The following is a 14,605-nucleotide window of genomic DNA, read 5'->3' as shown; positions in this document are numbered from 1 at the left end:
TTCCAAGGAGCTCCGGTGTTATTGTTTTCGCTTTCCCTGCCAGCATCTCTTAGTATGAGTTTTAGGGTTAAGGGATTTAGCAGCATGACTGATTTGACATCTGTCAGTGGGGTTAGATCCAGCAGAAAACTTCTGCTAACAGAAGGGGGGTTATTTTCACCAGGTCCTTCCTCCATCTACACACCCCTGGCTCCCTCCTTACAGCAGGGAGCATTTCCTCCAGAAACTTCATTCTAGAGGACATTCTGGACTGTGGCAGGAGATGAGAGGTGAGGAAGGTCTTCCAGATCGAGGTCAATAGTGTTTGTGGATTTCATTCGTAACTTGCTGCACAGCAGGAGTGAAAGAAATTTCTCAGCAGTCCTTGAGCAGAGGATCAGCTGCTTTCTGCAGAAGGCAGCGTTTGGGGAGGGGAGGAACTTTGATGGGTATATTACCATACAGTCCACCTTCTAAGCAGCCATTTTATCCAGGGTGAGTGACCTCCATTGCCTGGAGATGAGCTGTAATTCTGGGGCTCCCCAGGTCCCACTTGGAGGTTGGCATCCCTATTACAGTCATATAATTGTAGAGCTAGAAAACTCCTTAGGCTCGTATAGACTGCGGATGCAGTTGAGGCTCAGGTGTCCTCCAGAGGTGAACAAGTGTCATCCTGTAAAACCTTGTCTCGAATTGTCTTTCCGTAGACAATATGAATTCAGTGACAAGTGATCTTGCCATTTATTCAGAGCTATTCCATTCTCAATTTAGTTTAATGAAGATGGTTTTGGATCATTGGCTGCTTAGTTGTTTTACTAAGAGTCAGCTGCTGGGCTCGTGGGCAGGAAAGATATAAGCCAGCAAACGCTGGACTTAATTCACAAGAGACAAGCAAAGGTGCTATTATAGCAGAACAAATTCAAGGTACAATCTTTGGTGTGCAAGCTCATTTCTTCAGATACAGTAAAAGCAAATATCCTCAACTATTACATATATATATATGTAGAGAGAGGGTCAGTATTAGAGCAGTTAATGATGACAACAGTAGATTTTGAGGGGGAGGATAAGCTATTGCAAAGGGGGCAAAAATCTTCACAGAATTATGGGTTTATTGGATTTTTAAAAAAATAAATGACCAACGAAAAATCAATACATAAAAACTTATCGTGTAGGGACAGCTGGCCACTACTCAAGAATAAGGGGGACAATGTAAAAGTTCACAAATCCACATCAGTTTTGAATAAATGAATGGTAACAAAGCTTGGAACCACCCTGAATAGTGTGGATTTTTTTTTTAATGGTGACTTTGGAAAGCTCAGAATGGATGTTCTTTTTGTTATTTTTATTTGCTCCCTTGATAATAAACCAACAAGGCTAACCTGAGGCCAGCATACCCAGCAGGAAATTTGGGTCACGGATAGTTACATTTTTAAAACTTCTGCTTTAATGGCTGTTCAATCAGTGTAATTGATTGATTTGTAACAGCACAGAGAACTCCTAAATCATTATGGACAGACTAGTTAATGACAAACTGCTAGAGGGTTTTGTTGGAGGCAAATTTCTTAACTCTCTGTGGTAAACTCCTACAGCCTTTTCAGGGTTTGACTTATTCTTTGTGTTGGGTATATTGGAAGCTTTTTAAATACCAAACACCCCCCCCCCTCCTCCATTTAGACATGGCATTAAAACAAAACACAACATAGAACTATAATTTGTATTGAATAGTGGCTAAATTAAATTATGGTTTGTTCTTTTTTGGAAGATGTAGCACCATTAATGCAATCACGTACTGGTTAACAAAACAAACAAACAGAATTATTACTTTGTTTTAGCCTGAAATGTTCCAAACGTGCAATAAATCAGTTTTAGAATGCATAGAGTGGGATCCTGCCTGGATTTCCATGCAAGCAGCCCTAACGTTTCCTGAAATGCTGTTCCCAGAGGATGAGAGAACTCCAGGAATAGCTTGAAGGAAAGCAGAAGTCTCTCTCCGTAGTGGAGGTGAGTGAAAATTGCCCTCCGCTTTCCACGTAAAGAAATCTAGCCAGCATCCAGACCATAGATGTTGTTTATGTCAGTGGAGCATAAAATTGTTTCATGAGCCCCGTAAAGCAGGGGTAGTCAACCTGTGGTCCTCCAGATGTTCATGGACTACAATTCCCATGAGTCCCTGCCAGGAAACGCTGGCGGGGGCTCATGGGAATTGTAGTCCATGAACATCTGGAGGACCACAGGTTGACTACCCCTGCTGTAAAGGACTGTCACTGTACTCAGCATTCCAGGCACAAATTAAATGATTGAACCTGCTTGAATTTAAACAGATGTGGGCAACCACCAAATCTATGTCTAGAATATGTTGTGAGCACTCTTCCCCCCCCCCCCATGGCCTTCCTATGAGTAAAGCTGAAACTGTCATTGATCACATCCGTGGAGAAAAATCCTGCACATGCACTGTTCTTAAATTACATCTCACTCTGTCAAGGTTCATGAGGTGGCTCAGGGTTGGATGTGAAAAGGAAATCACAATTCAATAAAAAGTTTTTTTTTTTTAAATCTAAAATCATATTTGTAAAAACATTCTGTAAAATACTCTATTTACAATAAACATTATTCTTTGTTGTCATAGTATCCCATTCTTCTTTGGAAAGCTCAGTGCTCAAAGTAGTTTATGTGAGGTCCCCAGTAAGTATCCCATCAAAGCACTGTGCTGCAGTATTAGGTGCCCCCAGACCATTATTAGTTTGGGGGAACAGCAGCCTGATTATTCTTCTTCCCTCTTGTGTTTGCACACTTCTGTTGATGGAAGAGAAAGGAGCAATTTCACCCCGTTTGCCCTCCTCCCTTTAGCATGCTGTCCATGTAACTATTCCTTTCCTCCATTGGATCTCATAACCTTGGAATGATCTTTCCCAAGGTAGGAGAAGAATACAAGTCAATAATGCAGAGAAATGTTAAAACCCATTTACAAATAGCTTGCTATTTCTCCTATTTAGTAAAGATTTCTTATAGGACTGTACTTTCTTTTCATTAATGTCAATCTATCAATATGTTTCTGGTGATACTGGTGTTATTATTCATCCAGCCTTGTAGTTTGTTCTTTCCCATACCAATGTGTTTGCTTAAAAACAAATTATTTTTTAAATTCCACATGTGGGGGTTGTGGGGTTTTTTTGTTGTTGTTGAAGCCAGCAACCACAATATGTTGAAAAAAATCAGTTTTGTGTTCCAATAAGATAGTGGAGATTTTCAGCTCTTTCCAGCTGTAGAGTGGCGGTGCCAAGTCTTACAACATGTATGTACATTCAAGGCTTAAATTTATTTACGTAGTGGAATGAGTGGCCAGCTTAGATCCAGGCTCTTACAGAGCTGTCAAAGTTATACAGGGCCCGTAAAACAGCACTCTTCCTATGGTTGAAACCAGAGCTGTTCAAAGCTTTATGAGCCTCCCTCGATTCTCCTCTCTCTAGGCTCCCCCTACTTGTTGTTGTCATTGCCAGTCTGGGGTAGTTGGCAGAGGGAGCTAAGAAGGTGAGGAGAGCAGGGATGGGTTTTGTAAATTGTGTTTTAGCATTCGATTTTTTACAGTCCTTATCCATTGTTCCTCTTAATATTTGTGAAACAGCCCTGGGGGTGGAGAGTGTCCTGGTTGTCCAAGATGGAATTGAGTCAGTCATGGTGCGGCACCCTGATTGACCCTCCCTCTCCAGCTCCCGCCCTCCTTCCCTGGACGCTAGCCACTTTGCTCCCAGATGCCTGAGAGAGACAAACAGAGACCCCTGCCAAACTGCAAACAACCCCTGATTATCTGCTATGGCTCCTGCTGTGAGAGACCGACAGACAGACAGACAGACAGACAGACAGAGACAAACTGCAGATGAGCCCCAAAATGCAAACGACCCTTGCTTCCCTGCTACGGAGCCCTGATTACCTCCTAGGGCTTCTGCTGCAAGAGAGAGATCTGCACCTACTGGTATCCCCTGGGTCCTAGCGCCTGTTGCATTCCTGGTTGCAATGGGCTTTCTTGCTAGTTGTAATATATTTTATTGTGTATGTGAATTTAGTACTGTGAACCACCCTGAGCCCATGTTGGGAAGAGGCAATATACAAATTAAATAACAACAGCAATATTTAAAAGAGGACTGTTTGTTGTTGTTTCTATAGGCTATCATCATTATAGCAAACTATGAGGCAGTTGTACTCGTCACAGCAGAGTCTCCTGCCAATGTCCTTACTGTGACTATCCAAGGGCAGTGGACCTCTGAATTCCAGTGTTAAGAAACAGCATTAGGGGAAGGCCTCTATTCCTTGTTTGCTGGCCCTCCGTGGTGAGTGGTTGACCACTGTATGAACCAGGATGCTGGTCTAGGATGTCTACTGGTTTGATACAGCAGGGCTTTTCTTATATGAACCAAAGTAACCTGATACATCCTAGGTCTATGCTTCACGTGGGGCCCACTTCTATTGAAGCGCCCCCCCGCCCCCGCAAACATACAAAGGACCAGGCAGAAACCTTCCTCAGGGGGCTTTTGACCAGCTGTAAGATGGAACAATTTCAAAGTGTTTACAGGACAGCTGGAACAAACTCTGGTTTATCCATGTTTATCAATTTATTTACTTACCTGTTTTGTAGTAATTGTATAAATTAAAATAATGATCATTTTTGTATTTTTTACTGCTGTCACCCACCATAAATGTGCCAAGAGAAAGACTGGGTGTATAAACATTAAAAAAATACATTAATCCTTGTCAGATTTGAATTTTTCTGATAGGGCAGAAAATCAAAACCAAAAAAATGGTCACCATTTGGGGAGGTGGGAAGGGAATCTGATTTTTACAGTCATTGGGCTAGAATTTAGTATAAAATGAATGGTCAACTTTGAAGAAGGTCTGCTCTGTGTCATTTTGAGCCCTCATTTTTGCAGTAGACACATGTCTGCATAGCAAAGTTACCTAACAAAATTCAGTGGGAGGTGGTGTTTACAAAGATATGAAACCTCTGCTGGGCATAGGGAATCTTTCCTTCCCGGGTTTTCCTGTAAGTTTTTAGGCCTTCTTCGAGACAGCTTTAGGATTTTTCTGTGATTGTATGGTATATCCTTGAAAATAATGGGATTTCTTTTCCTTTTCCCTTTTCCAGAATCTTGGGGAATCAGCCCTACCTGGTGTCCTGAACCAATTACTGCCATTAGTCAAGTCTTGTAACAACAGGACAGATGATGACTACACTCCCGAAGACCTCCTTGTCTTGCTGGTGTACATTTATTCCATAGCTGGAGAAATTCATATTGGGAAAGAGTTAGACGAGGTTGAAGGAAAAGTGAAGGAATCACTTGTCCATTCAATTTGTGATGAACCTGAGCTATCTACCTTGCTCCAGAAAATTACAGGTAAGTGTGTTCTTGTATCCTGACTTATATTTTCTTAAAGTATTTATTTATTTTATTTAGTAGATGCTAAGTTGCCACTCCCCCAGAGGATCTCTCGACAACTTGCGGCACTTAAAACATTGTAATAAATATGTTAAAAAACAATGTGTAAAATATGAAAATATATGACTCGGCACCATACATACCACTGTGACAGAAATAAGAAACTCAAACATGTGTTAGTTCTTTCCCCCAAGATATGTGTCTTGCCTTGACTCCATTGCAATGAGGAAGATCACACCGTGAAAAAAGGGCGGGTGGAGGGGGGGTGGCACCATGGAAGCACCACTCTTTGTAATGACCACGGCATTTCAGACCACGGTTTTTGACGGCTCTTTCATTGTATGAAACCTCCATCCCTTTATCGCTTTACTTGACATCAGGCCAACAACGAGTAACAGCTAGGTTAGAACGATAATGCCAAAAATCTTCACAAGCGTTCATCTTTTTCAGCCAAAACAACACTGAGCCTTGAGGCACCTGAGAGACTCTCACTTATAAGTCCACTTTAGCAGATGCACAACATTTTACATTCTGTTGGCAGGTAAATGAAAAACAGGTGGAGGGAGTGGGAGTTATTAGGAAGGGAGTCCCAGAGGCACAACATTCACAGTCATAGATGTGTTTCATTATGTTGTAGAGCACAAACCAAAACAAGATCCAGTAGAAAAGATAAATGACGCAATCAGCACATAACTCTGTAAGGAGAGACCATTTCACTTGGTTGTGAGGTGGTCACTCCCAACCATTGAGTCTAAGCTTGACAGCACCAGTGCACAGTTTGCAGCACAGCTGAAGAAGAGGAAGAGTTGGTTTTTATACCCCGCTTTTCACTGCCAGGAGTCTCAAAGTGCCTTACAATCGCCTTCCCTTCCTCTCCCCACAACAGACTCCCCGTGAGGTAGGTGGGCCTGAGAGAGCCCAGACCGTGAGAAGAACTCTAACAGCACTGTGACGAGCACAAGGTCACCCAGCTGGTTGTGCATGGAGGAGCGGGTAATCAAATCCGGCTTTCCAGATCAGAAGCCACCACTCTTAACCACTACACCAATGTGTATGTCCAGGCTCTCTACACAAGAATTCCAAGTATTTAAATTGTACCAAGATGCTCTATTGTTGTTATTCAAACATATTGTCATGAGAGCTTCACAGATTACACAAAGCATGGTTTCACAGAGTATGCAAAAAAGGCCGGAAATGCCCCAAATTAATCTTTTTAAATTGAATGGCAAAATTGTGGCATTTACTGCCAATGAGTATAATGATGACGGGTCGCATATGTGTTTTCAAGGGGACTAGAGAAATTTGCGGGGGACCGGTCCATCAATGGCTACAGGCCAGGATAACTAAAGAGAGTCTCCACTGCCAGGAGCATCCTAAGCGAGAGGCCTTAGCCCACATGTCCTGTTAGTCAGAGGACCTGGTTGTCCATTGTATGGTACAGCATGCTAGATTAATCCAGCAGGGCATAATTTATGTGACAGTTATATTGTGGGCAAATGGGTTGTTGTTTTTTTTTTAAATGTGTGTGTCTGTACTTCTATTAGAGACTTAAACTAGACAGCTAGAGAGAGTGTAGCACATAGCACAAGATGTCAGAATTCATTTTTCCCGCAGTGTAGATGCATTTGTAAAATCTCGTACTAGCCTGGCGAGCATAGAATAGTCCAAAATCCAATAAGGCTGTTTATATGAGCGGCACAAAATAAACAACTCTTGCACAACATAACACAGATGTTATTTAACATTATCAAGAGTGGGGAGGGAGAAAACTCTGTCATACATGAAAATGAAAGCACAGCCATATTTTATCAAGCCTCTGGTACATTTAACAAAGTTTTTTATTTATTGTGCCTACATTAGGCTTCAGAGAAAAAATGAGCAATCGGTTTTCCCTTGCAGTGTTTTTCTGTACATCTGATACCACGAGGTTTAGAATCCCCTGTCTTTTGGGAATTAAATTTATTCCAGCCAACCTGAGTGCTGGAAGTTCCAAGGCACGGATAACTGGGATTTCTTTTATATCAGAATTTCCTCATTGCACCCCCAACATCAGTCCAGTTTCATGCATCACATCTGCTTAACACGATACCTGAATGCAGCCATCTAGTTCAACTTGCCCTGTAGCTTGACGTCCTTAGCAGTACAATCATGAGTAGAGTTACTCTCTTCTAAATCCATTGAAGTCTAGACTTAGATTGGTGTCAATTTGTGTAGGATAGCTCTAAGGCAGTGGTAGTCAAACTGCAGCCCTCCAGATGTCCATGGACTACAATTCCCATGAGCATTCACTGGCAGGATCTCTCGGGAATTGTATTCCATGGACATCTGGAGTGCTGCAGTTTGACTACCCTTGCTCGCTATTACCCTGCAGGTGAGCCCTGGAGACCTCCAGAATTATAACAAAAATCAGTTCTCATGGAGAAAATGGCTGCTTTGGAAGGTGGACTGTATGGTGTTATATCCTCCTGAGGACCCTCCCCAAATTTCCAGGAATTTCCCAGCCTCTAGTTGGCAGCCTTAGATAGCTCTGTAAGAAGTTCTGCTTCCCTGACCTTGCTAGTGGTAGCTGTGAGGTGAATGAAGGAGACTGATGTTGTAATCACAATAGGACCTGGCATAAGATGAACTAAATGTGCTCTTTGTAGCATGCAGTTTGTCCGGGGGGGGGGCAGGGGGATGCATATACCATGTGCACATGGTCAGGTATAAAAATAAGTGCAGATATCTGTCCTCCCATATATGTGTGCATCTGGAAGTCTTAGTTGCCAGCAGAAAATAAACTGCGGGGTTGGACATGTTTATTACATCTTTATTTAATGTGTTCTGTAATATTTATTTATTTATTTATTGCATTTGTATACTGCCTTCCCCTGAGGCTCAGAGTGGTTCACATGGAACATAAAGAACAATACATCGAACTTGGTTTTGTGTCAAGTTTTGTGTCAGCAATAGTAATAATGATAACAACACCAGGGATTAACTATTTAACAGAACAACAATCAAACAGGTCCATGGTTCAGATACATGGATTCCTAGGAGGGAGGTTCAGGAGTCCAGTAGTGTTACAGGTTCCAGTCGATCTCAGCCAAATGCCTGGTGGAAGAGCTCCCTTTTGCAGACCCTGTAGAACTGTTTTAGTTCCATTAGCATCCTGATCTCGTCCGGGAACTCATTCCACCAGGTGGGGGCCTGGACAGAGAAGACTCTAGCCCTGGTTGAGGCTAAGCAGGCTTCTTTTCGGCCAGGGGTCACTAGTCGGAGGTGGCAGAGCACAAAGCTCTTTGAGGGGCATAGGCAGAAAGGCAGTCCTCAGGTACACTGGGTCCTGGCCGCATATGGCTTTGAAGGTGATTACGAGAAACTTTAGCCTGATTTGGAATTCAACTAGTAGCCACTGCAGTTGTTGGCGGATGGGCAGGATGTGGGACCTCCATAGTGTTGCTGGGAGAACCCTGGCTGCTGTGCTTTGGACCAGCTGTACTTTCTAAATCAAGGCTAGGGCAGGCCAGTGTAGAACGAGTTGCAGAAGTCCAGTCTAAAGGTGACCGTTGCATGAATCACTGTGGCTAGGTGTTCCGGGGCCAAGTAGGGTGCTATTAGTTTGGCTTGGTGAATGTGGTAAATTGCCAGCCATGTTACTCTTGTGACTTGAGCTTCCATTGAGAAGGAAGCATCCAGGATCACGCCCAGGTTTCTGGCCGAGTGAGCCACTGATAGCTGCATAGCATCCAGGATAGGCATGTGTGCTTTCTTACATGGTCCCTTCCTGCCTAGCCATAGGACCTCCATCTTTGAAGGAAAAGACTGAGCGTCAAACAACTCTGCTTGCATCACCTCATCACTGCTTCCAGGCAGCTGGCTAATGCTTCTGGGGGAGAGTCAGAGCAGTCATCCATCAGAGGAAGACCTGAGTGTCATTTTTGTATTGATGATATCCCAGCCTGAACTTCCATACCAGTTGGGCAAGAGGGCTCATGAAGATATTGAATACAATTTGGGAGAGGACTGCTCCTTGTGGGACTCCACAAGAGAGTTTTCGGTGGCTTGATGATATCTCTCCTGTTGCTACCCTCTGTCCGCGACCACGGAGGAAGGAGATCAGCCACTGAAGGACTGTCCCTGCATTCCTACATTGGCAAGGTGGCGAGCTAAAAGCTTATGGTTGATTGTGTTGAACGCTGCTGAGAGATCTAGTCGTACCAGCAGCGCCGACCAGCCTCAGTCCAGCTGCTGACAGAGGTCATCTGGCACAGCGACTAGCACTGTCTCTACCCCGTGGCCAGGCCCGGACACCTGACTGAGATGGGTCTAGAACTAAAGCTTCTTCCAGGAATGCTGAGATTTGATCTGCAACAGCCCTTTCAACCATTTCCCCCAGAAATGCCAAGTGTGAGACAAGCCAGTAGGGTGTTTGTTGTGAGGAGAGCTGCTGCTGCTGCTGCTGCTGCTGTTGCTGCTGCTGCTTCTTCTTCTTCTTCTTCTTCTTCTTCTTCTTCTTCTTCTTCTTCTGTAGCTTTGCAGATTATTAATCAACATTTCAGTTATCAACAAAATTGAGCGGTATTTTGTCAGTTATGCAAATAGGATTTTACTGGCTTGACATCATTAGAGATGTTAAAATATCAAGCATTGCTGAACCTTAAGCTAGAGGTATATGTATAGAAGTCTGCTCCAAAACACTGTGTCTGGCCTCTTCAGAGGTAGGATATGGCAAGATGGGAATCTTGTCATGGAGATATTCACATCTTGCCATGTCCTGCCTCTCAAGATGCCAGTCATAGTTACTAGCAAAACATCAGGGACTAAAACGAGACAATGGTCACACGGCTCAGAAAACCCTCAACAACCAGATAAGACAATGGACACTTTCTCTGACCATCTTGGGGAGGGGGAGTAAGGTCCTTTCCCAGGCTGCCATTCATCTAGCCTCAAGTAGAAAATCTAAGGGTAAAGACTGTATGTATTTAGTTTTTAAAAAAATATCCCTATAATTTCTTAAGATTCTCAAGACAGTAATTTTTATGTTGTCAGCCAAAACATTCCAGCACGAATGGAATTTATCTTAGTGCCACTAACAATCCTCATCTATTAATTCCATGCATATTATTAAATTGTTGAAAATGTAAGGCGGCAAAGGGCTCCAGTAATAAAAACTGTTGCTGAGTAAATAAGACCGTTAATGTTCTGATCAATCAAATAAGACATTTATTTGGCTACACATATGGCATAGTAATAATGGAACCCTTGTGGTTCTTGTTTTTAAGTCTCTGAACATCTGCTCCAAACAGAAAAATCTATATTTCAGTTCATCATACCTACATAAAAACTTATGAAATGTAGCCTCGGGGAGGGGGGGGGACCTGGAACCCATCAAAAACCAAAAGCAGCTAAATCATGCCCAGCACATACTATTTCCAGGAAAAATTTAGACCAGTTAGCATTAATTGTCCAGTTTAGAGGTGGTAAAGCGGTGAGGTTTGTGTGATGTCATGACATCTAAGAGTTATGAATTTTTTAGCATGAAGAACTTGGCAGAATCAAGGATGGAATTGTTCCAGGCATTGCCATAGCCATCCTTTCGAGGGAAGTGGGGCGGGAACATTTCCAGTTGTATCCAAACCCTTCCCCTCTGATTTTGACCCACCCCCAAGTTATCCGTGCCTTAAGCATCCTGCCATGCTCACAGAAACAGTAGCCTAAAACAGGGATCTTCCCCTGAGAAATTCCCCCATTCTAAGAACAAGCTCCGAATACTTTGAGCAGAAACTGAATAATCTGCAGGTGGGGCAATATAGCCATATGTCCCGCTCTGGCTACAGTTTTGGGCCCAGGAAGCTTTTAATTAGGGATTCAAAGTACATACTTAATTTTTGTTGATAATCAGCTCTTAAAATATTGTGCAAAGAAACAAGACAACTGACAAATCAAGCATTTTGATTAACAATTTAAAGACCCTGCAGTCTTAGCTGCAAGTGAGCTCAGAGCAAGTTTCTACAGTTGCCTACAAGAACCTTTTAAAAAGTGCTACTAAATATGAACATGACATAAAACTTAAGTACATTTCATGTCAAGCAGAAGCCAAAAAGACAAATTAGTTTTCTTCCCTTATTATTCATTGTAACAGTCCACTGCTTCTAAAGGGTACACACCCAGTCTGGCAAAGTAAAGCGAGCAGAATAAGTTGTGCACATTTTAAAAATGTGCAAGTTGCATGCTGCCAGACCTTGGAGTCTTTCCAAGGAAGTGACTTGTATGGAAATTTTTAAAAAAAAAAACAAACATTTCTCCCGTCACATGTTTGCACAAGTTCCATTGAAAAGAACGCAGCCCAATTTTTAACAGCAGCTGATTAGCTAATTATATAGTTTACTTAAACTTGGTGTTCAGATGACCTCTGGATGCTTATTGTTCATGTGTATTAGCGTAACATAAATAGTTAATGAATATTGCAACATGTCAGTTTCCTGTTCCAGTTGGCCGAGTTGTTAAATTGGCAAGAATTCAGGGGTCTGCAAAGCCGAAGGCATATGTCTTGTATTAGAGGGAGAGAGAGACAGACAGGGAGACAGAGAGACTTCATGTTATAAACACTTCAATGGAAATCACCATTCAGTTGAGAGCCAGCTTACACCAGGTGCTGAAGACAGAGTAGAAAGGTAATACATGAAGGCCTAATAAAAATTAGAGCTTCTATGGGAATTATGACTGAAATTCCATATTAAATACCAAACTACAATATAAACCACTATAACTATATCAATCTCAGGAGGCTGCTTAAAAACCCATGTGGCAGGATATAAGCATTTAATTTTTTTAAAAAAATTATCCTACCTCTCATGTTGATTTTTTAACATACATACTATATAACTGGACTCTCTCTCTTTTAGTATTTCAAACTCCTGTTGCAATCCAGACAATGGCTTGGATCCAACCACCTTTTCCCACTATTGACAAAGGGAGGGGGCAAGCCCCCCTTTGTCCCCCCAAAAGAATCTTGGGGATCATGAAAAAGAGGGATGGGGACTTTGGTAATGAGGAGAATTGGGTAAAACTGAGTTTAAACAATTGGCTAGATTAAACCTGCTACGCAATAACTATATGTTGGCTTACAAATGGGAGGATACATCCCACAACAATGCAAAATTAATGCTAACCCATTTCCTAGACGAAGAACTCTGAAATAGACATCCATTCCTAAATGCGGTGGTTCAGATTTTATTACTACCCAGACATATACTTCACTTTAAGAAATACCTAGACTACCATTGACCCTGGTCAAGAATTGTACCACATACCTGTGAGAGCAGAACTGCAGCTGAAGTACAGTCATACGCCTTGTCAGAAAGCATTGGGCTCCTCAAAACTGCCTCTTTTCTTGCTGTTACCTCTGCACTTTCTCCGCTAGTCAAAGTGGCTAATTGTGTCTTGGCCCTGGGAGTCATGTTGCAGTGTGATGTTTCAAAAGTGGAAAGTTATGGGAAAACCTCCACAAACATTTTTCAAGCACCAATGAGCCAAGTTAATGCTCAGGAAAGGCTGCTGCCCCTGTCAAATTACACTCAAGGCAGATGTGAGGTAAATGTACAAATGCAGGTAACTACCATTGACAGTATTAAGTTACCAGCTTTTCTTGCTGTCCTCATAGTTTCAAAAGCCTTATTGTGTTCTTTGGACCCATTTGTAAACTTACTGAAGGTTTTGGGACGCATTTACAACATATCGCCATGCTGCCCCGTCCCCTCCCCCCAAAAAAAACACAAAATGCAGAAATTTATCATCAATTAATATTGCTCAAGTTTTAAATTTATTTTTCATGCTCAGCATGTATAATTATACAACATTGTGCAGCAACAGACTGTTTTTCTTTACCATTTCAACCATTCAAAAAAAACAAACCCCAATTTGCAGTCAAACCTCCCAGAGCTGTCTCTCCCAGATCACCCTCTTTATCCTTCACTTCCCCCTTCCTAGCTTTGCAACCTACTTGCAGAGTCATGACCCACTTTTGGGTCCCTAGCTGCTACTCGACATCCATTTTAATAAATTAGTATGACAGCTTTATCCATGGGACACACATATACAACCAAAGTGATCAAGCACTGACACTAGATAGATCTCTCTGGTCTACTTGATCCAGTGCTTTCCTACAGGCTGGGATCAATCAGACTCTGAAATGATCTCTGCTCCCTTGCATTCTTCTAAGGTGGGTCTTGGGGATCCCCTGGAATTATAGCTCATCTCCAGAGTAAAGAGATTAGTTCCCTTATAGAAAATGGCTGCTTTGGAGGACAGATTTCATAGCATTATCCTCCACCCCCAGCTCCAACATTACATTCTTCCTCAGCCTTCCTCTCCTAAGCAAAAGCCTACTGAAGAGACAAGATGATTGGACAGGCACTCCTTTATGCTAAGCTAATGCTGGCTGAAGCTGGCAGGCTAAGCAGGAGAAGGGGCCAGAGCAGCTGCTTTCATTTTATGCAAGACATGGATTACTAATGAAGTCCAATGAAGAAACCACCAGTGGATAAAAAGCACATGGAAAGCTGGGTGGGGGGGGGGGGGTGTTCAGATCTGAAGCTGCTGCTGAGTGAAGACTTGGAGAATGCGAAAGATAGGATGCCAGGGATGTACACAGAGCAATGCGGAGAAGGTGAATCGAATTGTTTGATTGACATTCCGACTGTTGTGTGAGCCAAACAGGCTGTTGAAAGATATAAACATCTTTCAACAAAACATTCAAAATCCAAGTAAGTACTTAACAGACTGTGCATAGGAGGCTGAAAAAAATTTAAAACATCTTAAGAGGAAAAAAAACACATTTTAAAGCCATTGAAAAACACGTACGCTATTTACTTGTACATAATATTTCCAAGTCCTTTTCTCTACCTAGCACCATGCTATTTCATTACTAGTCACGTCACTCTTTTGCCCAGGTATTTGTAATCCCAGGACCTGTTCCTTTTCTAGCTGAAAGCAACACAACGATGGATGCAAAATAAATGGAAATGGATCCATCAACGTCAGCCACCCTTTCCCTCTCCCCATGATGTGATTCCACTTGGCTTTCACTACTATGTCTTCCTTAACACAAAAATACATTCAGTGGTTGTCAAATCTTGGATGGTTTTGCTTTCTAGTTAATGCTTATCGACCTTCACGATTCATTAGAAAGAACTTCTGACTGAAGGCTTTTTCCT

The 14,605-nt window shown here is 42.3% G+C and overlaps 1 protein-coding gene across 1 annotated transcript in view; it reads left to right on the top strand.

The window, feature by feature from the left end:
• SCFD2 (sec1 family domain containing 2) overlaps positions 1 to 14,605 on the top strand; it is a 188,747-nt gene that overhangs the window by 55,792 nt on the left and 118,350 nt on the right. The window contains exon 5 of the mRNA XM_077301978.1: positions 5,117 to 5,366. Within this exon, the coding sequence (XP_077158093.1) occupies positions 5,117 to 5,366 (250 nt within the window). The remainder of the gene's footprint in view (positions 1 to 5,116; positions 5,367 to 14,605) is intronic.

The sequence above is a fragment of the Paroedura picta genome, chromosome 10, assembly GCF_049243985.1.
Source record: "Paroedura picta isolate Pp20150507F chromosome 10, Ppicta_v3.0, whole genome shotgun sequence".
Classification (NCBI taxonomy): Eukaryota; Metazoa; Chordata; class Lepidosauria; order Squamata; family Gekkonidae; genus Paroedura; species Paroedura picta.
This window is presented reverse-complemented; position numbering and strand designations above follow the sequence as displayed.